Genomic DNA, 26,739 nt, shown 5'->3' with positions numbered 1-26,739 from the left:
TGAAAGAGAAAGAGACATGATTGAATGAAATTAATACTTACGCTATAAACCAAGGATGTTTTGTTATTTGTTCAATCTGTAAAGACAATGATAGGAGTGCAATTTAACAGACTTTAATACATTACATGACATGTGACTGTGCAGGACGATTATTTAACTTAAAGGAAAAGTCCCGATCAAACTTATTTCTACCTTTAGTACACTTGTATTAATTACTGCTATCAACTTAAAGGAAAAGTCCAGTTAAACTTAGTGCTGTCTTTGGTACACTTGTATTGACTACTGCTATCAACTTACAATTGATTTTTTTGTGATAAAATAGTTCCTTATTAACTTTATACTCAACTCAAAAGTTTGGAGAATTTGTGATGTCATCGAGAGGTTTTCCCATAAACCCTTGCACGAAAACCCCAAAATGGCTGAATACATTTCAAGAACAGCAGGGCTTCTTTAGAAGATTTCAAATTGAGATTTTATCACTGTGACACCAAATAAAAGTTGATAGTAGTAATCAATATAATATCCCATATTAGTTAATTAACATGATGGATGTATGTTTGTACGATGGCACAGATCAAGTTCTTAGAATTTACGATGGCAAATTATCAATTTTATACTTTCATATTTTTCTTTGTAAGGACTGACTGCAGTGTTTGTCTGTATATGTTGAGTGTCTTGAGTTGAGATGTTATGAAACATTGATGGCATTACTTATACAGTTGGAGTGCTTGCATTTCTATCAACCCTTGAGGTAAGTATTGACAGTCAGGTGGCATGTGATAAAATCAATCAATCAATCAATCAATCAAATAATCGATCAATCAATCAACCAACCAACAAATTGAGCATTTCGTTAATTCATCAATCAACCAATCAATCAATCAATGAAACTCACTGAATCTTTTGAGTGCATTAATTCTAACAACCCTCATAGTAAATACTGATATGTGGTAAGTGGTAAAATTAATCCATCCATCCATCAATCAATCAATCAAGCAAGCAAGCAAGCAAGCAAGCAAGCAAGCAAGCAAGCAAGCAAGCAAGCAAGCAAGCAAGCAAGCAATCAATCAATCAATCAATCAATCAATCAATCAATCAATCAATCAATCCATCCATCCATCCATCCATCCATCCATCCATCCATCCATCCATCAATCCATCCATCAATCAATGCATCCATCAATATCAATCAATCAATCAATCAATCAATCCATCCATCAATCAATCCACCCATCAATCCATCCATCCATCAAAATCAATCAATCAATCTATCTATCAATCAATCAATCAATCAATCAATCAATCAATCAATCAATCAATCAATCAATCAATCAATCAATCAATCAATCAATCAATCAATCAATCTATCAATCCATCAATTAATCAATCAATCAATCAATCAATCAATCAAGCAGTCAACATATCATTCAACCAGCCAATCAATAAATCAATTAAACTCACTGTGAATCTTTTGAGTGCATTAATTTCTATCAATCCTCGTAGTAAGTGTTGACAGTCAGGAGGTACAAAATGAGGTATATGGAAAACTCCTCTTTTCACTTTCTCCAATAAGTTTCGTAAATTGTCATCATCAAAAGGCAAGGCACCCTAAAAAAGACAAAGCACATTAAAATAGTAGACCGACTCATGGAATTACATTCAAACAGAACGGGATAGAATGGCCTTCCTAGACTGAGATAAAGACAATGAACTTACATTCATTTAGCAGACTGACTCATGGAATTAGATAGAATGGCCTTCCTATACTGCGATAAAATCACAACACATTAGATTTAGTAGACTTACCACAAGTAATGCATATAATATCACACCTGAAGACCATATATCAGCCTTTCTTCCATCATATTTCTCACCCTGAAAGATATAAAACAACAATTTTTTTTAACATTTACATGTTATTCAAATTATCCATCATTACTGATACAAATGTATGCAAGACTGTCTGAACATGTTTCCATTGTTATCAGAACAGAAGAAACTATGTTGACACACCTTGAAAACTCAGTGTGGTGATCCACAGCTGTCCCCCTCCCCTCCAATCCCTCCTTTTGCTTATCTTGATAACTTCAGCACATGCATAGCACTGTGATCAACTGCCGATTCCCTTCCCCTCCCCTTCCCATTTCTTCCCTCCGCCAACTTATCTTGATAACTTCAGGACATCCATAGTGCCATGATCCACTGCCGATTCCCTTCCCCTCCCCTTCCTATTTCTCCCCTCTGCCAACTTACCTTGATAACTTCAGGACATGCATAGTGTGGTGATCCACAGCTGGTTTCTAACATGGATCCTTCTACTTGTAATGAAGCCATTCCAAAGTCAGCTACTCTTATGTTATTCTTATCGTCTAGTAGTAAATTCTCTGGTTTTAAATCTCTGTGACTGAAAAATATAAACACATACTTATCAGACATTGTCAGTGGCTAGATTAGGGGAAGGGTAAGATTAGGGGAAGAACTGCATGTACCATCAGTTTCTACTCCTACCATAGACCCTCCACTAATGTTGGTGGACTTGTCAAAGGACTGCATGTAGCATCAGTTTCTACTCCTACCATAGACTTTACACCAACATTGGTGGAGGGTCTATGCTCCTACTATGGAAAGTGGAGTGTGAGGGTTATATGTCAATGTCCTACCCCTCCCCCTCCCCCTCCCACTTTGCAGTCAGAAGATGAAACAAATTAAGATTCCATTGTAGGGAAGTTATGTCAGAGATTCACTAAATTGCAGAATGTAGACTTTGAATATACAATATGCAAACCTAGGTTTATTCACAGACATTGGAGAGAGTGTATGGGTTATTACAGAATGTAGACTTTGACCATACAATATGCAAACCTAGGTTTATTCATGGATGTTGGAGAGAGTCAATGGTTTATTACAGAATGTAGACTTTGAATATACAATATGCAAACCTAGGTTTATTCATGGATGTTGGAGAGAGTCTATGGTTTATTACAGAATGTAGACTACACTTTGAACATAATATGCAAACCTAGGTTTATTCACAGACATTGGAGAGAGAATCTATGGTTTATTACAGAATGTAGACTACACTTTGAGCATAATATGCAAACCTAGGTTTATTCATGGATGTTGGAGAAAGTCAATGGTTTATTAGAATAAATTCTACCTGTACATTCATCCATCTCTCTGTCCATTCTTGTAGATGGTAGATATTTCACTGATATACACTTTCAGGTTTTATTTCAGTCAACACAAATCAAAAAGTGAAATATTACATGCATAACGGTCAAAGCAGTGTGCGTCTTGTTTTTTACTTTAGGTACGCCATTTAGACATTTATCGTTTCATTTTCAACATGTTTAGGAAATACAGCGACAGATTCCAACAATATTGTCATAAAATAGTATCAATTTAAACATCTACGAGGGCAAGATTTTAATATAAAGTTATTATTACTTAAATTAATATTTATCAATATTCAATAAAGTCATGATTCCTATTTTTTGCCACTACAAATGACTTAATTGATGACATGTGTTCCAAATCATATGGAATAATACTGGACTGTTTGTTTTACAAAAACAAATTTCAGAAAAATCTCTCTGTGGCACCATTGGAAGGGAAGAAGTGGAGAGCGCCCTCTCTGGCAAGAAGATACATCCTCAGCTGCCAAGAGAAACCATTTGTGAGGTTTAGGGGTTTTTTTATATAAAGAATTATGAAATTTTGTGCAATCCACATGTAGAGATGATTCTATTTTAGTCTAGCATCATACTCCTTGTATAAAATGGACATATAGATGACAAAGTCAAAGTTAGTTTTATTCATAAAATATCTCTACTATGTTTTCATACTTGACAAAACAATGTGAACCAAGTAACACTAAGTCCATCATTAAAGTGGCCATATGGATGAGGATTGGGTATTTATTGTGGATTTTTAATTTATAAGACAATTTTATCATGACTTCCTACTTGAAATATCAATATGAAACAACATATCCAAAATACTTGGTTGTAACTCAATCAATTGCAGGAGATTGATAAATATGTCAAATCTTTGTTATTGTACGTACAATAACAAACTTTTTACACACTTTTGACATTTTTGCACTGAATTGAGCTACAAACACAGACTTAGTCTATGTTGTTTCACATTGATTTTACATGTACGAAGCCATGATAACATTGTCTTATAAATTACAAATCCAAAATAAATACCCAATCCTCATCCATATGGCCACTTTAATTAGTAAATTGTGTAAAAAAAAAATAATGATTATAAAATATATGTTATTGCACATGCAACTAAATGTAACCACTTACTTTCTAGCTTTTAGGAATTCATTGAATTACAAATACAGACTTGGTATATGTTGTTTCACATTCATTTTTTTTTTCAAGAAAAACTAGAATTGATATATAAAAATCTAAAATAACTATCAATCCGTCATCATATGGCCACTATAATAAACACTCTAAAGTCCTTTTCAAATCTCTATCAATTACCTGATGATGGGGTAAACATAATGAGGTATTGTATTTCAGAAGTTTCCAATCTGACATTGTACATTTTATGCATTACAACTACTTACATGTACTTAATCTTGATCAACAAATCCACTGACGGTGCACATTGATCAACAATCAACAAATTCTCGACATTTGGTTTGATAGATGTCCCAGTGAGAAAACATTTTCAAGTCTTCGTAAAATACTACTCAAAGGTGAAAATAAGATAAATAATGCAGCAACTGTGTTGCCTACATAGCTCTGTTGAGACACTAAATAGTAAATATCTATTCTGTAGCATTACTGTATAGAGACTCACTGACTGATATGAGAACTGCTGTGGCACTCAAATTTGTGACCATAAACTTTTAAGGTGTACATTCCATACATGCAATGTTTTCTTAAAAACTGATTATCTCATCAAATTGAATTTAAAGATTACTACAAAATTCCACTTAGATCTAAAAGTCCATTTATCATCAACTGGAAATTTATCTGTGCCAGTACTCCGAATAGTATGACTTTTGTAAGCACATTATGTTGGCAATGTGAGAAATCTAAGTAGATATCGTATGCCACAAATCTAAGTAGATATACAACATGGTATATTATGTACCTAAAAACTAAGTAGATATAACTTCTATACCACAAATCTAAGCGAAGATACAATAAGAAATTCTGAAATGTGACCTTTCAGAGTTTCTTATAATGTGACCTTTCTTTTTTTGTTCTTATCTTTCTCTGTCTTATGTTTCAATATTTATTTTCTAGTGATTTTTCAAGGTTTGTGAATTTTAGCGGATGGCCATTAGTACTAAATAAACATCTGAATAAATAATCCAATGTTGTACATTAAACTATATTATAATATCATAACTAGGGAAAGCCCATAAGCTTGCACAGGATAGATTCATTTGTGACTGGCTGCCTGGGCTGCCTCATGTTGATATTGTAGATAGTGCCCTGAGTGGAGAATGTGCATAGTATATAGAACGCACATGCGTAGTCTTTGCAATGCATCCTTGGTAAAACCACCAAAAAAAACATTGCATAGTATATAGGACGTGCATGTGTATTAGTCATTGAGCTGCTTCGCAAGCTACAAACACAAACTTGAAAATTGTTACCTGAAATTTTGGACAAAATACTTGAGTCTTTATCAATACACTGACTCATAATTCAGAACACCTTGTTGAAGCTCACATGTCTGTAAGGTCATATATTTTTAATAATGGGTCTATCTGCTGACAAAGACTGAAGTACACAGTTGAAAATTTGAGGTAACAGGTTTCAAATTTGTGTTTGAATAAAAACGTAATCTTATACATTTATCATGTTAAGTGTCTTTGACCTATTGTGAATTGTCAATAATGAAATATTATTTTGAAAATCTAAAAAAGAATTTACTGACATAATTTCAGTCTACAATTACATAAAGATATGCTGAAATTTTATGAAAAGGAAACAAATTTTGTGGTTGTTACGACATCAATCAAATAGACATGACAATATTTCTAAGTCCACATATTACCAGAGTCTTCTTCTTAGACTATCTAATTGTATATAGGAAACTAGTATGTTTTTTGTCAACAGCAGTGAGTTGGGGACATCTGTCTACGTTCCCTGAGGCTTTTAACTTTAGTGACTCCTTCAGAATTGATATTGAGTGTGGAAAATTGTTCAACTTCTACATATTACCTCAACCAATCAATATGGAGACTTTATGATAAAACTTAACATAAATGCTGAAAAAACTCAAATTATAATTATTATACCTTCACTATTTATTAGAGACTTCTATGATATAACTTATTAAAAAACTATAAATTCAACCAATTTTAGCAAGATTTACACTTCACTTGTCATATACAATGTACAAAGATATAATATGATAACACTTAACATAAAAACAGAAAAAGTCAATTTTAGATTTTTCCCTTCACTGTCACACAGAGACTTTACATCAAATCTCAGTTAGCATTGAAATATGTCAATTCTACCATATTCTAAATTATCTGTAAAAAAATTTGGTTCCAGTTACCTGCCAACCACTTAGTTTTTCCATGCTAACCCTAAACTTTTTTTTTTTACATATTCAAGAAGAAAAATAATCGCAAAAATTATGAAGTCTCACTAGAAATAGTGGATGCAGAAATTGACATCAACTTAAAAAGACGAAATAAAAGCATAGGGCTGTGAAAACCATTACTATACATTACAACATAGCTATGCTGACAATTAATTCTTTAGAACTATGGCATGGTACACTACATGTAGATATATGAATCACACACTGCAATATTAACAGCTGTTCATGACACTATAGAACTCCCACATATTAATCTTTACAACATAGATTACATTTCCCCACTCAAACTAACAGCACAAAAATTGTCTCCTTTTGAAATTTTGCATTAATTTCACATTTATTTTGAATCTCATTTATATATATTATTATTAATACTGATATGAGATCAAAATTATGGTTTCAAACTATTTCAAAATTAAATAATTCACTAAAATGTGAAAATACTTCCATATTAATTTGCATATTTTCAAGGAGTAGTTGGGCACTCAAGAGCCAGATAAGACTGTTTGTGACTTCCATAGGCTGACAGGTTCTATTGAATTAAAGAGCTATTTCTTGACAGTTTCAACCTAAAAGCATTTTTGTCATCATTATTATCAAAACTGCAAACCGATATCTGCACATATAAAATCCTTTCACCATCTGCTATTAAATCAAATAACTTGAAACTACGGTAGTCAAGTTGCCATTTTTAAATTCATGCATAGTATTATTCGCAAGGATAATCAGTTTAAAGTGTTGTTGTCATCCCACAGTTAACAATGGCAGTCTACATCTAGCTGCCATTTTATCAGCAAATGCTCATATTGATGTGCAGAATTATCTTCACTTCAAAATCAAGGGATATTCACTTTAAAGTGTTGTGTGATTCCACAGGTTAACATTTTTCAATTGATGCATATTAGTTATTCAATAGGAAATCACTTTAAAGAGTTGTCCTGATCCAACAGGATCTAACAATGGCAGACTAGTTGCCATTTTGAAAATACAGTCAATTTTCGTTTTGATGAGCAGTAATAGTTTCACTGTAAAAAAATTATGGGATATTCACTTTAAATTGTCTTTGTAATCCCAGGAGTGAATAATAGACATCAAATTGAACATCAAGTCAAACAATGTCAGCTACTAGAATCATACAATTTTTGGTGCTGGACTGATTTTTGGTGCTGGACTGATACACAAAAGCTTTTGTCCATGGAGTCCTGCTAACATACATGAACAGTACTAGCTCTGTATTCAGCAGTTGTGTAAGGTGTCAACAACAGTTATACCATTCACAAGCCAGATCCAACAAAAAATATGGAATACATACTCTGGTCATTCTACATCACAATAACACGTGTCTATGTCACTGGTTCTGCTATGTTCAAAATATGAGTCAAAACATTCAAAATTACCATAATTACTTTCCATGATTTTTGTTTGATATTATCAGCCCTGGTATGGTATAGTTATATTATTGTCCAATATTTTTCTTCATTCAACCAGAAAATACTCATGACCTAAAGGTTGTCACTACTCGTCTAGCAACTTGTAGTGACAAAGGCTCCTTAAGTCACTCATATTTTCCAATGAAGATTGGAGAATAACATCTAAGCGCACTGAATTTGACAGGCCGACTACATGTTTGTACATATTAGTTCAGTGAACATAATTAGTTCAGGTCAGAGGTCAATTTATTACTGGTGCTGGTATAATTATGTTATTCTCCAATATTTTTCTTTATTCAGCTGGAAAATACTCATAACCTAGGGGGTTGTAAGTACTCATCTAGAGACGTTAGTGACAAAGAACCCCTTAGGTCACATGTATTTTCCTTGGCTAAACAAAGAAAAATAGTGGGGAACAATATCTAATTGTAGAATTTGACATTCATTACACATACTCAGAGGAAACTACACATTCATTAGTCTGAATCACAAAACGTAGTATTTTTAGACTTCCCTTCGGTAATTCTTTGGTTTCACAGTCTAGGTGTTAAATTAGTTATGTCTTTATAAAATATACAAGCATCCTGTCACGAATGGTCTTCAGTTGCTTTATACATGTCCTTCAATATCGTTTATTTCTAATAATTGTTGTTAAAATTGACAACGTTTACTGTCCCTAGGGACTGTCAACTATATACATGTAGTATTTTTAGATGAAAAATAAAATTGTACCGTGGGTGTGATAATTGGTATCTTTATTCATTTATTTCGATTCTGAGACTATTTCAAGAAGTCATAAAATCTGTTCACAAGAGCTTTCTAACTTTTTACATTGATCTACTGCAATTGTTCCTTTTAGATTTTTGCGATATACAAATTCTTCTGATTGATTGATTGATTGATTGATTGATTGATTGATTGATTGATGATATCAATGGCCATATTTTAAAGTATAATTCTTTGGCAGTTGAGGAAATAGATGTCATTAATAATCACTTGCATCTGATCTAAGAGACTGTCTTTTTCAGATGACTTTTTTTGCAATGGATGAAATAATTGATATCTACTCATTAGTAAAACCCTTTATGTGGTTATTTCCAAATATTCTATAACATTTTTATTTATATATAGTTATCACTTCAAAATGTAATTCTTCAGTATTGCAAAAGAAAATGGATGTCTTTAATATAATTCTTTAATATAGTTCTGTGACAACCCATCAAAAAATGTCATTTTATAGAACGAACTGTCATTGATGAACATCTGCTTTGGAAGGAACACATTTGTCATGTAAATAATATTATAAGAAGAAAAATAGGCGCCATTTTCAAACTGAGGGAATTCGTACCGAAACATGTACTTACTTTTCTCTACACCACTTTCATCCAACCTCATATATCCTATGGGTTAGAAGTCTGGGGAAATACTTTTCATTCATATTTAGATTGTATTTTATTATCCCAGAAAATGGCTATGCGTGCTATTTCGCATAGCCATTTTCGGGAACATTCTTCTCCTCTTTTCAACCAGTTAGAAATTCTCGACGTTTTTAAGTTACACAAGTATTTAGTAGGGGTTTTTGTTTACGACTTAATACACAATAATTTACCACACTCTATAACCGATTATTGCACACTGTTGACTTATGAATACAATACACGACAGAAGGCTCAGGGCAATTTATGTATTCCTCCAGTGAAGACATCAGTTGGACAACAATCAATATCATATACAGGTGCAACTACATGGAACGACATCAAATACAATATCAGGAAGGAACCAACACGACATAGTTTCAAGCGGTCACTTAAAATAGATTTACTAAAAGAATATATAGCATAGTTGGCATTCTTTACCGAACTTTCTTCTCATCACTTTTAAAATGACTTGGATTGGGATGGGGGTTGGGGGGAGGGGCAAGTGCGTTTAGTAACACCCGTGAATGTTTAACCATTAACCATTAATGTAAGGGGTCAGACTTGATTAGCAAAGCTATTTTCTGACTCCTATTGCCTGTATAAATTGTGTATAAATATTTTTTTCCCAAGTGATCTGTAATTATTTCTTGTACAGGTAATAAAAATCAATCAATCAATCAATCAATCAACTAAATCTGAAACAGATATTGATATCACTTTCTGTACAAGTCATTACTGATAGCAAACCTACGTCTGTCAACAAACAACATGTACTCAGTCCAAAAAGTTGAAAATAGCTGACGTTTGAGTAACCCTTTTAAGTAAGATATGTAATATCACTCTGTTCTAAGACCAGCCGATATGTGAGGGTGCCCCATCACGGTGTACCTAGAGTAGTGATCCTTCTAAGACCAGCCGATATGTGAGGGTGCCCCATCACGGTGTACCTAGAGTAGTGATCCTTCTAAGACCAGCCGATATGTGAGGGTGCCCCATCATGGTGTACCTAGAGTAGTGATCCTTCTAAGACCAGCCGATATGTGAGGGTGCCCCATCACGGTGTACCTAGAGTAGTGATCCTTCTAAGACCAGCCGATATGTGAGGGTGCCCCATCATGATGTACCTAGAGTAGCGATCCTTCTAAGACCAGCCGATATGTGAGGGTGCCCCATCATGATGTACCTAGAGTAGTGATCCTTCTAAGACCAGCCGATATGTGAGGGTGCCCCATCACGGTGTACCTAGAGTAGTGATCCTTCTAAGACCAGCCGATATGTGAGGGTGCCCCATCATGGTGTACCTAGAGTAGTGATCCTTCTAAGACCAGCTGATATGTGAGGGTGTCCCATCATGGTGTACCTAGAGTAGTGATCCTTCTAAGACCAGCCGATATGTGAGGGTGCCACATCATGGTGTACCTAGAGTAGTGATCCTTTTAAGAGCCAAATTCTATTTTCAATTTCAGTCTTATCATATCAAAGGCTATTTACAGTTTCTCAAACACATTTAAAAAAAAAAATACAGATTTTTTTTTCAGTAGTAAGTATAGAAATTAGTGACCTACACTGAAATGTTGCATCATGGGATTTCTTCTATTTAAAGCATATTTCTATGTAAGGATTTTATAGCAGGTGTGGAAACTGTCTGTAATTTCCAGACATCTCATTAAAACCTACTTGATTTTCTGAGTACACATTTTTCGATATAATTTTTTTTTCAATTGGTATACAATTTGGTGCCTAACATCTGATATATGATCTAACATCTCATTTTTAATAGCATACTTCAAAATACAATCCTATAGTACATATGGATACTGGTATGTTGAGTCATTAGTGACCTTTGACCTTAAACTGCCTAAGGGATACAGCATCCCATACATAGTAAATGTCACCTGCAATCAGTATGCTCACCACAGGGAGCAGGGAACATATATGATTGAAGATTTTTTCCGTCAAACTATGATTTCTCTGTTGTATTCTTTCTTTACCCTTTTTTCATTTCAGTTTATAGCTGAATATTCACTCCATTTATTGGGTAAAATAAACAATAACTTCACATTCTTTAATAATACTGCTATTATTTTTTTTTCCTTTTGTGTTACACCAGGTTAAATATTCAGTTTATTTTTAGTCTAGTTCCTGACGACTGGATATAATAACCCAATCAACTACAAGTCTACAAAGTATATAACATAGGCTATAGTGCTATTACCAGAGAGCATTGTGGGTAATAACCCAATCAACTACAAGTCTACAAGCATATACTATAGTTCTATTACCAGAGAGCATTGTGGGTAATAACCCAATCAACGACGTCTACAAGCATATACTATAGTTCTATTACCAGAGAGCATTGTGGGTAATAATCCAATCAACTACAAGTCTACAAGCATATACTATAGTTCTATTACCAGAGAGCATTGTGGGTAATAACCCAATCAACGACAAGTCTACAAGCATATACTATAGTTCTATTACAAGAGAGCATTGTGGGTAATAACCCAATCAACTACAAGTCTACAAAGTATATAACATAGGCTATAGTGCTATTACCAGAGAGCATTGTGGGTAATAACCCAATCAACTACAAGTCTACAAGCATATACTATAGTTCTATTACCAGAGAGCATTGTGGGTAATAACCCAATCAACGACAAGTCTACAAGGTATATAACATAGGCTATAGTTCTATTACCAGAGAGCATTGTGGGTAATAACCCAATCAACTACAAGTCTACAAAGTATATAACATAGGCTATAGTTCTATTACCAGAGAGCATTGTGGGTAATAACCCAATCAACTACAAGTCTACAAGCATATACTATAGTTCTATTACCAGAGAGCATTGTGGGTAATAACCCAATCAACTACAAGTCTACAAGGTATATAACATAGGCTATAGTTCTATTACCAGAGAGCATTGTGGGTAATAACCCAATCAACTACAAGTCTACAAAGTATATAACATAGGCTATAGTTCTATTACCAGAGAGCATTGTGGGTAATAACCCAATCAACTACAAGTCTACAAGGTATATAACATAGGCTATAGTTCTATTACCAGAGAGCATTGTGGGTAATAACCCAATCAACTACAAGTCTACAAGGTATATAACATAGGCTATAGTTCTATTACCATGGAGCATTGTGGGTAATAACCCAATCAACTACAAGTCTACAAGGTATATAACATAGGCTATAGTTCTATTACCATGGAGCATTGTGGGTAATAACCCAATCAACTACAAGTCTACAAGGTATATAACATAGGCTATAGTTCTATTACCATGGAGCATTGTGGGTAATAACCCAATCAACTACAAGTCTACAAGGTATATAACATAGGCTATAGTTCTATTACCATGGAGCATTGTGGGTAATAACCCAATCAACTACAAGTCTACAAGGTATATAACATAGGCTATAGTTCTATTACCAGAGAGCATTGTGGGTAATAACCCAATCAACTACAAGTCTACAAGGTATATAACATAGGCTATAGTTCTATTACCATGGAGCATTGTGGGTAATAACCCAATCAACTACAAGTCTACAAGGTATATAACATAGGCTATAGTTCTATTACCAGAGAGCATTGTGGGTAATAACCCAATCAACTACAAGTCTACAAGGTATATAACATAGGCTATAGTTCTATTACCATGGAGCATTGTGGGTAATAACCCAATCAACTATAAGTCTACAAAGTATATAACATAGGCTATAGTTCTATTACCATGGAGCATTGTGGGTAATAACCCAATCAACTACAAGTCTACAAGGTATATAACATAGGCTATAGTTCTATTACCAGAGAGCATTGTGGGTAATAACCCAATCAACTACAAGTCTACAAGGTATATAACATAGGCTATAGTTCTATTACCATGGAGCATTGTGGGTAATAACCCAATCAACTACAAGTCTACAAGGTATATAACATAGGCTATAGTTCTATTACCATGGAGCATTGTGGGTAATAACCCAATCAACTACAAGTCTACAAGGTATATAACATAGGCTATAGTTCTATTACCAGAGAGCATTGTGGGTAATAACCCAATCAACTACAAGTCTACAAGGTATATAACATAGGCTATAGTTCTATTACCATGGAGCATTGTGGGTAATAACCCAATCAACTACAAGTCTACAAGGTATATAACATAGGCTATAGTTCTATTACCAGAGAGCATTGTGGGTAATAACCCAATCAACTACAAGTCTACAAGGTATATAACATAGGCTATAGTTCTATTACCATGGAGCATTGTGGGTAATAACCCAATCAACAGTACATGTACTTACCATATAGAGACCTGCCATATACATACACATCTACTTACCATATAGAATGTTTGTGACAGAAATCTATTGCCGATATGATTTGTCTAAAGAACTTCCTAGCTTCCTTGGGTGTCAGTCGACCTTTCTTTACTAAATAGTCAAAAAGTTCTCCTCCAGAGACGTGCTCTAATATAAGATATCTAATGGAAAGAAAACAAAGTACATACATGTACAAGTCATTATTCTTTCCTTATGAGACAGAGAGTCAGACCTAGACAGACAGACAGACAGACAGACAGACAGACAGACAGACAGACAGACAGACAGACAGAAAGAAAGACAGACAAAGACAGACAGTCAGTCAGTCAGTCAGTCAGTCAGTCAGTCAGACAGACAGACAGACAGTCAGTCAGTCAGTCAGTCAGACAGTCAGTCAGTCAGACAGAGACAGACAGACAGACAGACAGACAGACAGACATACATACATACATACATACATACAGACAGACAGACAGACAGACAGACAGACAGACAGACAGACAGACATACATACATACATACATACATACAGACAGACAGACAGACAGACAGACAGACATACATACATACATACATACATACATACATACATACATACATACATACATACAGAGACAGACAGAGACAGACAGAGACAGACAGACAGACACAGACAGAGAGACAGACAGACAGACAGACAGACGCAGGCAGACAGGCAGACAGACAGGCAGATATTAAACAAATTTGATGTCTTGTTGGGGTAGAATGCATCTCGGGGACTAATTTCCCTGAAATTTTCATAAATCTCTCCATTATCTTTACCACTGTTTAATATTCTGTATCAGTACTACAACAGTCTATAAGTCCCATAATCTATGCATATCCTAATTCTAAATTTCTTTTACAAATCACGAAGTCACTGTATGTCACATGATTGTAATCCCTAGGGACTCCCAACACGTGTTTGATTTGATGACAGCATGAGTTAGTCCAAGTCACGAAGTGAACCCTCAGGCTAATTTGGAAAGATAATAAAACATATCCTGATTGAGTATGGATTCTATTATTTACAAAGATGACCCTGTTCACCTGCACATGTCTTGTCTACACTAATGATTTCATTTCTACATCTTTCCTTAACATTCACTGTATTTCACTGAAATAATTGGTATATGGGTGGTATGTAGGTAAAATCTAACTGAGTTTCCCTGTCAATTAGCTAGGATAACCTGTCAGGTTTTAATGGCAGTAAATATGCAAATTCTCCATCAGTTACGTGGTCAATTTCCCAAGGTTCCGTGTGGGAGAGAAAGTAGTTGAAATCTACCAGTATTCTTGTACAATGTACATGTACAGAACCCCATCAAAGTATGGAAAATCTAAGTTTTACAGTACACCCACCACCCACCACATAATGTACATTCTCAAATCTTAGCAAATACGTACTACTAAATGCAGTTAAAAAATGAATTATTTTAACCCAAATATGAATATTTATACTTACAAATATTTTCTATTTTCATAAACATCATATAATCCTAAAACATGTGGGTGTTCTATTAATTTCATAATTGCTATTTCTCTTTCGACCTGTAAATAACAAAAATAATTTATTGTTAATGCCAATATTAATAAACAAAGTACTCCACACCGATTTCAATAGCAGACACAAACTACAATATATAGTTAGCAACTTTGCATAAATCACATACCCAGTGTTTTTGTTTAAGGGTGGTAAACAGATAAAATCTACCTGAGTTCCCCTGTCATTTTACCAGGGTTCCCTACCAGTGTTTTTGTTAAGGGCAGTAAGTAGGTAAAATCTACCCGAGTTCCCCAGTTATTTTACTGCAGTTCCCTACCAGTGTTTTTGTTAAGGGTGGTAAGCAGATAAAATCCACCCGAGTTCCCCAGTCTGCAGTTCTCCACCAAAATTATGGTATTATGCATTGGAAACTACATGTATGCCTGTTTTACTAAATTCCACCTTTCTGTTACCAAGGTTACACCTTAGCAAAAACACTGTATACATGCATTGCATCAAGAGTTTATTTTACCAAAAATAGTTTTTGAGAGAAGCAAGTACAAAGTATATTTTGTAATCTCATTTGGAAATATTAAACCAAAAGTCAGTGAAGTGCAAGTCTCATTTCAAGTTTCCCTGAATTACAAAATAATGACTATTGAAAGAGTTTCATATAATATCATCTGGTAAGAAAATAGAGAAAGATTTTTACATGATGCATAATACATACATGTATAGTTACCAACTCACCTTCATTAGAACTGACTCACTAAGTTTGTCTCTGTTTACAATTTTGACAGCTACTTTTCTCCCAGTTACACAGTGAACACCCAACTTTACAAGACCTAGAATATAACAAAGGGGAAAATATTGTAAATAACTAAACATGAATAACAACAAATTTGACATGAAAAATCAGTCACTAAAAGTACTAGATCCACTGTTCTTCATAATAGTTTATCGAATATGTACCAGATTACTTGCACCAGTGTGCGTGCATACTAGTGGTATTTGCACTGCAGTGCAATAACGGAAACAGTATACATTTTGTACCTGCATGCAACTGATATACATTTATTAGTTCTACCCTAAAAGTGTGTGATTGCATAGTGTTATCAGTATGAAAATTTGTTGAAACTGATAAACATACATGTACAATGTACAAATGTATGTAATAATAACAGTAATGTTGTCATAATTTAAAATGTTTCTCATCTATATGGTCACTTTAAATGATTGATTCATTTTAACAGAAGTTTATGAAATGTACAACTTTCTTTACTCTGTTGCTCGTCTGTGGTCTATTTTTCATAATTTATAAGGTGAACTAAAACAAATGTTAACAATTACACAATTGAGTTCTTTCTGTTTGAAATATTGTCCTGAATGAGCAATTGCTAACGGTCCAGTGGTGGAACACTACTAGTAAAATGAAAAATAAAAAAAAATTGACCACCTTTTTCCTTCTCAAAATTTAAAATGAAAAACAAATTCAAAACATTTAAAGATTATGAGACCAAAAATATCTCCCAAGGGACTGGTGCCAGTCTATAACATTCTGTATTTCATCAAGAACTACCATGACCCCATCTAAACATTCCCAGTGTACTATCATACATCATTGTTGTTAATGTTTTGTTGTGACAAGAAAGACATTCTGTTTTGGAAAAAGTTTGATTTGGCAACATTTTCAGGTCCTGAACCCGCCAGAATCCTTACATAGCATTAAAAGTGATTGCTTACTGAGTAAACATCCTGCCTATGTCAACATTGTGTTAAACTATTTAAAATCTTTGTATAGTACATGCCAATATACAACCAGCGACAACCAAGCATTTACAAATTGAACATGTTACAGGCAGGGAAAGTAAATAAATGAACTGGATTAAAAACACTTGGCACAGCATTTTGGAAATACAGAGACTTGTATCACATTTCATTATCATCAGTTTTATGGCCTCTTTACACACTAGCTCAAATTCACAACAAAAAAATTCAAGTCCCTTGGAATTCATGCTTTATGTAAAGAGGTCATAATACTGTTCTTATTAAACCATACATGTCTCTGTACTTCCAGAATGTTGTGCCAAGTGTTATTAATCCAATTCAGTGGTTTACTTTCCCTGTTTGTAATAAGTTTAGCTTTTCACTGCTTGCCTGTCACTGGTTGTAAATACAATGGGGAAATAATATATGGACTCCAAGTTCCTGAATTCATCTACATAAACTTTCAGTCAAAGTTCAGGAATTTAACTTTGCATTGCACCAAAAGTTTCAAGTTAAGTGTCCAAGAATTTTGGAGAAAAGTCACGCATGTGTCATGACTTCAGAAAACACTGACAAAGCCATGGTGGATACCTGGCGAAAGCTTTGGTGAGGTAATTGTAAATTTTGGTGCAAAACGAAGATAAATTCATGAACTTAGACTGAACATTTGAACAGATGAACTTTCTTCATAATATGGACTCTAGGCTAGATATAAGAGTCAAGTCATGCTAAGTGTGTTGACAATTAACTATAAAAAGAACTGTACATGTACCTGCAGTATATTATTGACAGTTAGACTATTCCTTTCATTATACTGAGAACAATAAATACTCAGTGTGGTGAATTTTATAGCCACTTTTTGTGAAATGTATACAATTTTTACAACCATTTCTATTCATCTGATAATTCAAGTAACTGCATAGCTGAACATTTACTACCAACCCATTTATAGTACCTAAACTGTTAATAGATCTGACAAAAGGACCTGTACTCACCATGCACCTGTTTCTAGTATATTGTACTTTGTTGAAAGTCAGAAAGTAGGTCATACCCACCTTATTAAAACCTCTCGATACCCACCTTATTAAAACCTCTCGATACCCACCTTATTAAAACCTCTCGATACCCACCTTATTAAAACCTCTCAGAGTATACAAGTCTACTTTGATTGTGATAATCGCTATCAATGAATGATGTTACTTTTAGTCAACATACAGTATGATCACTCAATTAGACATCATTTAATATGTGACTTCATACTGCTACAACTAGGACCAGCATATTTTTTATTCGTTTATTTTTTTTATTGTCACAATCTTGTTATTTATGTGTGTCAATATAATAGTAAATCTGTGTATTTTCACTGTTTATAAGGTGACAATAGCCATATGGATGACAAACACATATTACTATTTATTTTGGATTTTTAATTCATAAAACAACTCTGATATGTTTGTATAACTTGAAAAACAATGTAAAACAGCACTGACCAAGTCTATGTTTGTAACTCAATAAATTCCAAAACATTAAAAAATGTGTAAAACATGTGTTCAACTTATTGTACATAAAATAACAAACTTTTTACACAGTTTTTAGCTTTTTATAATTTTTTGAGTTACGAACATGGACTTGAGCAATGCTGTTTCAGTTTGTTTTTACAAGCAGGAAAACATAGCATAGTTGCACTGAACATATAGTTGTCTTAAGAATTGAAAATCCCAAATAAATACCTATTTGTTATCCATATGGCCACTTTAATATTAAATTGATAAAATGAACAACAGCAGTTGCCATGTTTTTTATAACTATCAGTGTTGCAGCCAAAGGGAGTTTTTGGGTCATTTGACACACATTATTTGGACCTGACCTACAATTTTGGAAGTGACGGGTCATAGATGACCCACACTAAATTTGTGTGCAAATATGTTTAGCAAGATGACCATGCCTATAGCAACAGCCAAATGATTGCGTATACTGCATAGATAACAACAAGGTTGTTACTAGCAACTGCATAATCATTCAGCAAATATCTAGCAAGGATCAACATGTGGGTAAATATTTTTTTTTTAAACTGTACAGCTGTGCTACAACACCATTGGTGCTTTTTTTATAATGTCCCAACAAAATTTATGATGACCCAGAAAAATAAGTCTCGGGACACTATGTCCCACTCTTTCAAAAGGCTGACTGCAACACTGAACTACATGTCTATGCAACTGCACTTTTAATATCAATTGGTTGAACCCAACTTAGTATTTACACAATCATGTAACTATTTTCTACTCTTTTGCTCATGTCATTGAATTTATTTCATGTCTACTTTTCTGTTAGTTGTTTTTATTTTCTTCTTTTCCTTGAGGGAAATAAACATCACTAATATATTCGCTTTAAGTTTATCATTAGTTACTTTCATGTAAAAATCATCATTTTGAGAAGGAGTGTACAACGTTTTTGTTGTATATTGCCCAAGAGCAATGTATAAAGCTTCACCTGCAAAGTAACTATCTTGTGTGTTCCTAACTGACACAATGATACAACAACATGTGTATATTACAGCACTAGGTAGTAACATGCTTGTCTATGGAGTTATATGCCATGCCAAGTGTTACATACATATATACATCTAGTTGTGCATTACACCTCAGCATGTTGAAGCAGACAGTGGAGGAGGGGGAGACTGTCTATGGTTGAAGGGAAGAACTATATACACAGTGTACAATACTACATGTATATGAAAATTTACATCTAGCAGTATATACAATATGCATACATTGTACTTCAATGCAGTCAGTGGGTGTCTCTGCTTCATATTGCATTGAGCACTGTCCTGCCCAGTAAGATGCCTTAAAGGACTATATTTAAATTATATTATCTTAATACATGTAACTTAGGATTACACAGGATCATTCATTTCTTCTGGGCCGACTTTTCTATAACTCTGCCAAATAACCATAGATTTGAGTCCTAACAACCACAGATTTGAGTCCTAACAACCACAGATTTGAGTCCTAACAACCATAGATGATTTGAGTCCTAACAACCATAAATAGATTTGAGTCCTAACAACCATAGATTTGAGTCCTAACAACCATAGATTTGAGTCCTAACAACCATAGATTTGCATGAGTCCTAACAACCATAGATTTGAGTCCTAACAACCATAGATTTGAGTCCTAACAACCATAGATTTGAGTCCTAACAACCATAGATGATTTGAGTCCTAACAACCATAAATTGATTTGAGTCCTAACAACCATAAATAGATTTGAGTCCTAACAACCATAGATTTGAGTCCTAACAACCATAGATTTGAGTCCTAACAACCATAGATGATTTGAGTCCTAACAACCATAGATTGAGTCCTAAAAACCATAGATTTGAGTCTTAACAACCATAGATTTGAGTCCTAACAACCATAGATTTGAGTCCTAACAACCATAGATTTGAGTCCTAACAACCATAGATTTGAGTCTTAACAACCATAGATTTGAGTCCTAACAACCATAGATTTGAGTCCTAACAACCATAGATGATTTGAGTCCTAACAACCATAGATTTGAGTCCTAACAACCATAGATGTTTTGAGTCCTAACAACCATAGATTTGAGTCCAAACAACCATATAGATTTGAGTCTTAACAACCATAGATTTGAGTCCTAACAACCATAGATTTGAGTCCTAACAACCATAGATGATTTGAGTCCTAACAACCATAGATTTGAGTCCTAACAACCATAGATTTGAGTCTTAACAACCATAGATGATTTGAGTCCTAACAACCATAGATTTGAGTCCTAACAACCATAGATAGATTTGAGTCCTAACAACCATAGATTTGAGTCCTAACAACCATAGATTTGAGTCCTAACAACAATAGATTTGAGTCCTAACAACCATTGATTTGAGTCCTAACAACCATAGATTGAGTCTTAACAACCATTGATTTGAGTCCTAACAACCATAGATTTGAGTCCTGACAACCATAGATTTGAGTCCTAACAACCATAGATTTGAGTCCTAACAACCATAGATGATTTGAGTCCTAACAACCATAGATTTGAGTCCTAACAACCATATAGATTTGAGTTCTAACAACCATAGATTGAGTCCTAAAAACCATAGATTTGAGTCTTAACAACCATAGATTTGAGTCTTAACAACCATAGATTTGAGTCCTAACAACCATAGATTTGAGTCCTAACAACCATAGATTTGAGTCCTAACAACCGTATAGATTTGAGTCCTAACAACCATAGATTTGAGTCCTAACAACCATACATTTGAGTCCTAACAACCATAGATTTGAGTCCTAACAACCATACATTTGAGTCCTAACAACCACACATTTGAGTCCTAACAACCATAGATTGAGTCCTAACAACCATAGATTTGAGTCTTAACAACCATAGATTTGAGTCCTAAAAACCATAGATTTGAGTCTTAACAACCATAGATTTGAGTCCTAACAACCATAGATTTGAGTCCTAACAACCATAGATTTGAGTCCTAACAACCATAGATTTGAGTCCTAACAACCATAGATTTGAATCCTAACAACCATAGATTTGAGTCCTAACAACCATAGATTTGAGTCCTAACAACCATAGATTTGAGTCTTAACAACCATAGATTTGAGTCTTAACAACCATAGATTTGAGTCCTAACAACCATAGATTTGAGTCTTAACAACCATAGATTTGAGTCCTAACAACCATAGATTTGAGTCCAAACAACCATATAGATTTGAGTCTTAACAACCATAGATTTGAGTCCTAACAACCATAGATTTGAGTCCTAACAACCATAGATGATTTGAGTCTTAACAACCATAGATTTGAGTCCTAACAACCATAGATTTGAGTCCTAACAACCATAGATGATTTGAGTCCTAACAACCATAGATTTGAGTCCTAACAACCATAGATTTGAGTCTTAACAACCATAGATGATTTGAGTCCTAACAACCATAGATTTGAGTCCTAACAACCATAGATAGATTTGAGTCCTAACAACCATAGATTTGAGTCCTAACAACCATAGATTTGAGTCCTAACAACAATAGATTTGAGTCCTAACAACCATTGATTTGAGTCCTAACAACCATAGATTGAGTCTTAACAACCATTGATTTGAGTCCTAACAACCATAGATTTGAGTCCTGACAACCATAGATTTGAGTCCTAACAACCATAGATTTGAGTCCTAACAACCATAGATGATTTGAGTCCTAACAACCATAGATTTGAGTCCTAACAACCATATAGATTTGAGTTCTAACAACCATAGATTGAGTCCTAAAAACCATAGATTTGAGTCTTAACAACCATAGATTTGAGTCTTAACAACCATAGATTTGAGTCCTAACAACCATAGATTTGAGTCCTAACAACCATAGATTTGAGTCCTAACAACCGTATAGATTTGAGTCCTAACAACCATAGATTTGAGTCCTAACAACCATACATTTGAGTCCTAACAACCATAGATTTGAGTCCTAACAACCATACATTTGAGTCCTAACAACCACACATTTGAGTCCTAACAACCATAGATTGAGTCCTAACAACCATAGATTTGAGTCTTAACAACCATAGATTTGAGTCCTAAAAACCATAGATTTGAGTCCTAACAACCATAGATTTGAGTCCTAACAACCATAGATTTGAGTCCTAACAACCATAGATTTGAGTCCTAACAACCATAGATTTGAGTCCTAACAACCATAGATTTGAATCCTAACAACCATAGATTTGAGTCCTAACAACCATAGATTTGAGTCCTAACAACCATAGATTTGAGTCTTAACAACCATAGATTTGAGTCTTAACAACCATAGATTTGAGTCCTAACAACCATAGATTTGAGTCTTAACAACCATAGATTTGAGTCCTAACAACCATAGATTTGAGTCCTAACAACCATATAGATTTGAGTCCTAACAACCATAGATTTGAGTCTTAACAACCATAGATTTGAGTCTTAACAACCATAGATTTGAGTCCTAACAACCATATAGATTTGAGTCCTAATTAATATGAAACGGTCTTTAATCTAACATGTACAGTGTACATTTATATTTCTCCACTTTTTTCACTCCTAACACTCTTAAGACAGCATTTATCCTCCAAACTGTGCCAAGTACACATCCATTCATGTATAGAAATTCTAAATTTAGTATTAGTAACAAACTTGTAATGATATCTACATCAATGCAACTCTCAAGTTACCTAAAACGTACAAAGGACTGAATTATATTGACTTCAATAATGAAATATATATCTAAGTGTGAAGTACATAATGTGTGTTATTGGACAGGTTTTCAAGCTAGTCCTTTTATCTGATATACTCAAAGAACATTAAGATAAATTGATTCTGTGACCCTTCGGTAGTGAAATGACGTAAAACTCAAACTGTCTGACGTCAATTTATTCATTTTTTTAAAATCAACTTTAACAAAGGATATCACTATTGCAAGAAAAATAGATTTGATAACCATTCATTGCAACATGCTGTATGTATATTGATGTACATATAAAAATGATTTTATTCACTTATGACTTCAAGTTATCAGCCTCGTCAACAACTAAGGTTTCATTACACAGCAACATACAATGTACATGTACTGTACAGCTCAAGAAAATGTTTGCAACTGTAGTCTAGCATCAGGTGAATGTCTCTGAGTCACCAGTGTGGTGTTAGGAACTGGACAGGAAGGGTTTCCACCTACTTTGTAGTCCAGTCCTACCAGGATAGTAATATGTACATATGTACTAACTCCTTGGTGTGTGTTAGGAAGGAAGGATAATGCCTGAACCAACCCATCGTAACACAAACTACATTAATTGTACAAACTTAGTGCCATGTACAATGTACTCCACATCGTATGTTCCAACAATCTGAACCAACCCATCGTAACACAAACTACAAATTTAGCGCCATGTACAATGTACACCGTATGTTCCAACAATCTGAACCAACCCATTGTAACACAGACCACAAACTTAGCGCCATGTACAATGTACACCGTATGTTCCAACAACCTGAACCAACCCATCGTAACACAAACTACAAACTTAGCGCCATGTACAATGTACACCGTATGTTCCAACAATCTGAACCAACCCATTGTAACTGAGTAACGTCAATGGTGGACCTCCATGACTTCACAACATAGCTAAGTAACATCAATGGTGGACCTCCATGACTTCACAACAAAGCTAAGTAACATCAATGGTAGACCTCCATGACTTCACAACATAGCTAAGTAACGTCAATGGTGGACCTCCATGATTTCACAACATACATGTAGCTAAGTAACGTCAATGGTGGACCTCCATGACTTTGCAACATAGCTAAGTAACCTCAATGCTGGACCCCCACGACTTTGCAACATAGCTGAGTAACGTCAACTCATGGATCCCCACGAGTTCACAACATAGCTAAGTGACGTCAATGCTGGACCTCCACGACTTCACAACAACAACAATACAATAGTGTTAACGAGTCACGTACACTTCATGGGGACGACCACCTTGATACAAAATAACAACATCACACTATTCGGCCACAAAGACAAAACATCCTTTCCTTTGTCTAGGGTGTGAATCACCTGGGTATGGTGGTTTATCATTCTGTTATTTCTTTCCTCAAAGATGACCTAGATTTTGACTGCGGGCATCAATTCAGAAAATGCATCACTTGGATAATTAGATATTATTCCCAATATTTTTCTTTGTTCAGCTCAGGAAAATACTGGACAAGCTACATTTGTATGCCACTACAAGTCAATAGTGACAACCCTTACATCACAAGTATTTTCCAACTGAATGAAGAAAAATATAAATTTAATTATACAATGTACCTCCTTAAGCATTATGCATGAAAAACTGGAAATAGAATTAAGGTGATTTGAGCATTTTGACTAATATTTCAAGCACTGCAAAATCAGTGACGTAGGCACAGGTTGTCATGACATTGAAAGACTAGGGTATACAATCCATATATTCTGTTCAAAGACAATAAATTGGCTTGAGTATGATATAATAAATGGTAAAGACTGATGTCTGACGTACATGTACTTTGACACTATCTGTCTATACTTATCACAATCTACATGTATGACGTTAACCACCTGTGGAGGTGCGTACATGTATGTCTTTAGATTTAATCTCAGATTGTATAATTGTATCAGACTATGACCTTGTGCTCACAACTCCCTGAGATGCATGTGACACGTCTCCATAAGTAATCAATTCTTTATCACTTTCATTTGAACCCTCTAAAAGTGTAGCTGGCTACCGATGTGGTCGTTGTTAGCACCTCCCAGTCCTAATCTAAAGGTAATGAATAGTAATGGTTTTTCAGTATAAGTAACGAAAGAGCCCCAGTCCAATCATATTGTGTCCAAAATTTTGTCAAAAATATATAATGTAAACCATGATGTAAATTGTAGCAGTCACACCACTATAATTGATACAATGTAAAAACACAGCAAACACATTACAATATTCATGGAAACTCAGTACTGTATAATTATATATATCACATTAGCAGTAAATTTTAATCAACTTTAATATCAACATATCAATATTAATAAATACAGAACCTGTTATCATTGAAGGTGTGAAAGTTTTCTAAATTTGTGTTGGTTAGAAGTGTGTAAATGAAGTTCAGGATTATATTGATGACAGATCCCCTCCCTCGATCCTTACATTTGTAAATGAACAAAGTTTGTTTATTGAGCTTGGTGACATACATGTATTGTGCAGTGATTATTCCTTACATGTACATTACCCTTGAAGCATCAACAATAGCAAGGATCTACTTGTTACAAAACCATAACCATCATATGATTAAATCATTTCACACAGGGGGTATTTCCTATGACGTTTGTCTATCTAGGACACTTAATTACCCCCATTGAATTGACTCATCTTCATGCAGATGTCAACCTTGCAACATTGACGTCCAGACACCCTGATCTTTGACCTACATGTGTAGGTTTACAGGGTAAAAGTACATTTAATGCTCTTTAACGTACCAATCATTATATATCTAATGTACTATAATACTCTCCTTATGCAAGTTATAAAACTCTTCCAATAAGATTTTTCTGATTCTGTATATTACAGCTGTGTTTTATGTAGACTTTGATAACTGCCGCTATAAAAGTACATTGTACTTTTCATAAGGTATTTTGTTCAAACGATAAAATCTACCAGGGTTCCTTTTCATAATTATGGTACATAGGCTAGATCCAGTCACTGTTCCTTCTTAATGTACATGTTCTCCAACTGTGGAGTAGACTGTGGAGTAGAGAATGGACCAACAACTTTCTTCTTCCTTTCAGCTTAATATACTCCAATCGTGGAGTAGAGTGTGGTTACATAAACGGACCAACGACTTTCTTCTTAATATACTCCAACTGTGGAGTAGAGAGTGTTTACATAAATGGACCAACGACTTTCTTCTTAGTATACTCCAATCGTGGAGTACAGTGTGGTTACATAAACGGACTAACGAATTGAATCTGTCAGACTAATAATACATTACATTGTATACCATACACAAACCAAAAATATGGAATTTATAATTTTTCTTTGATATTACTTTTGCTGGTATAATGTTATTCTCCAACATTTTTCTACATTCAGCCAGAAATACTTGTGACCTAAGGGGTTTTGTCACTATGAGTCTAAC

The 26,739-nt window shown here is 34.4% G+C and overlaps 1 protein-coding gene across 1 annotated transcript in view; it reads right to left on the bottom strand.

Annotated features, from left to right (window-relative positions):
- LOC144447941 (serine/threonine-protein kinase BRSK2-like) overlaps positions 1-26,739 on the bottom strand; it is a 69,449-nt gene that overhangs the window by 6,345 nt on the left and 36,365 nt on the right. The window contains exons 2-8 of the mRNA XM_078138053.1: positions 16,024-16,118; positions 15,253-15,338; positions 13,790-13,930; positions 2,254-2,404; positions 1,807-1,875; positions 1,462-1,608; positions 42-76 (exon numbers count right to left, since the gene is read on the bottom strand). Of these exons, the coding sequence (XP_077994179.1) occupies positions 42-76; positions 1,462-1,608; positions 1,807-1,875; positions 2,254-2,404; positions 13,790-13,930; positions 15,253-15,338; positions 16,024-16,118 (724 nt within the window). The remainder of the gene's footprint in view (positions 1-41; positions 77-1,461; positions 1,609-1,806; positions 1,876-2,253; positions 2,405-13,789; positions 13,931-15,252; positions 15,339-16,023; positions 16,119-26,739) is intronic.

The sequence above is a fragment of the Glandiceps talaboti genome, chromosome 17, assembly GCF_964340395.1.
Source record: "Glandiceps talaboti chromosome 17, keGlaTala1.1, whole genome shotgun sequence".
In the NCBI taxonomy this organism is placed as follows: Eukaryota; Metazoa; Hemichordata; class Enteropneusta; family Spengelidae; genus Glandiceps; species Glandiceps talaboti.
This window is presented reverse-complemented; position numbering and strand designations above follow the sequence as displayed.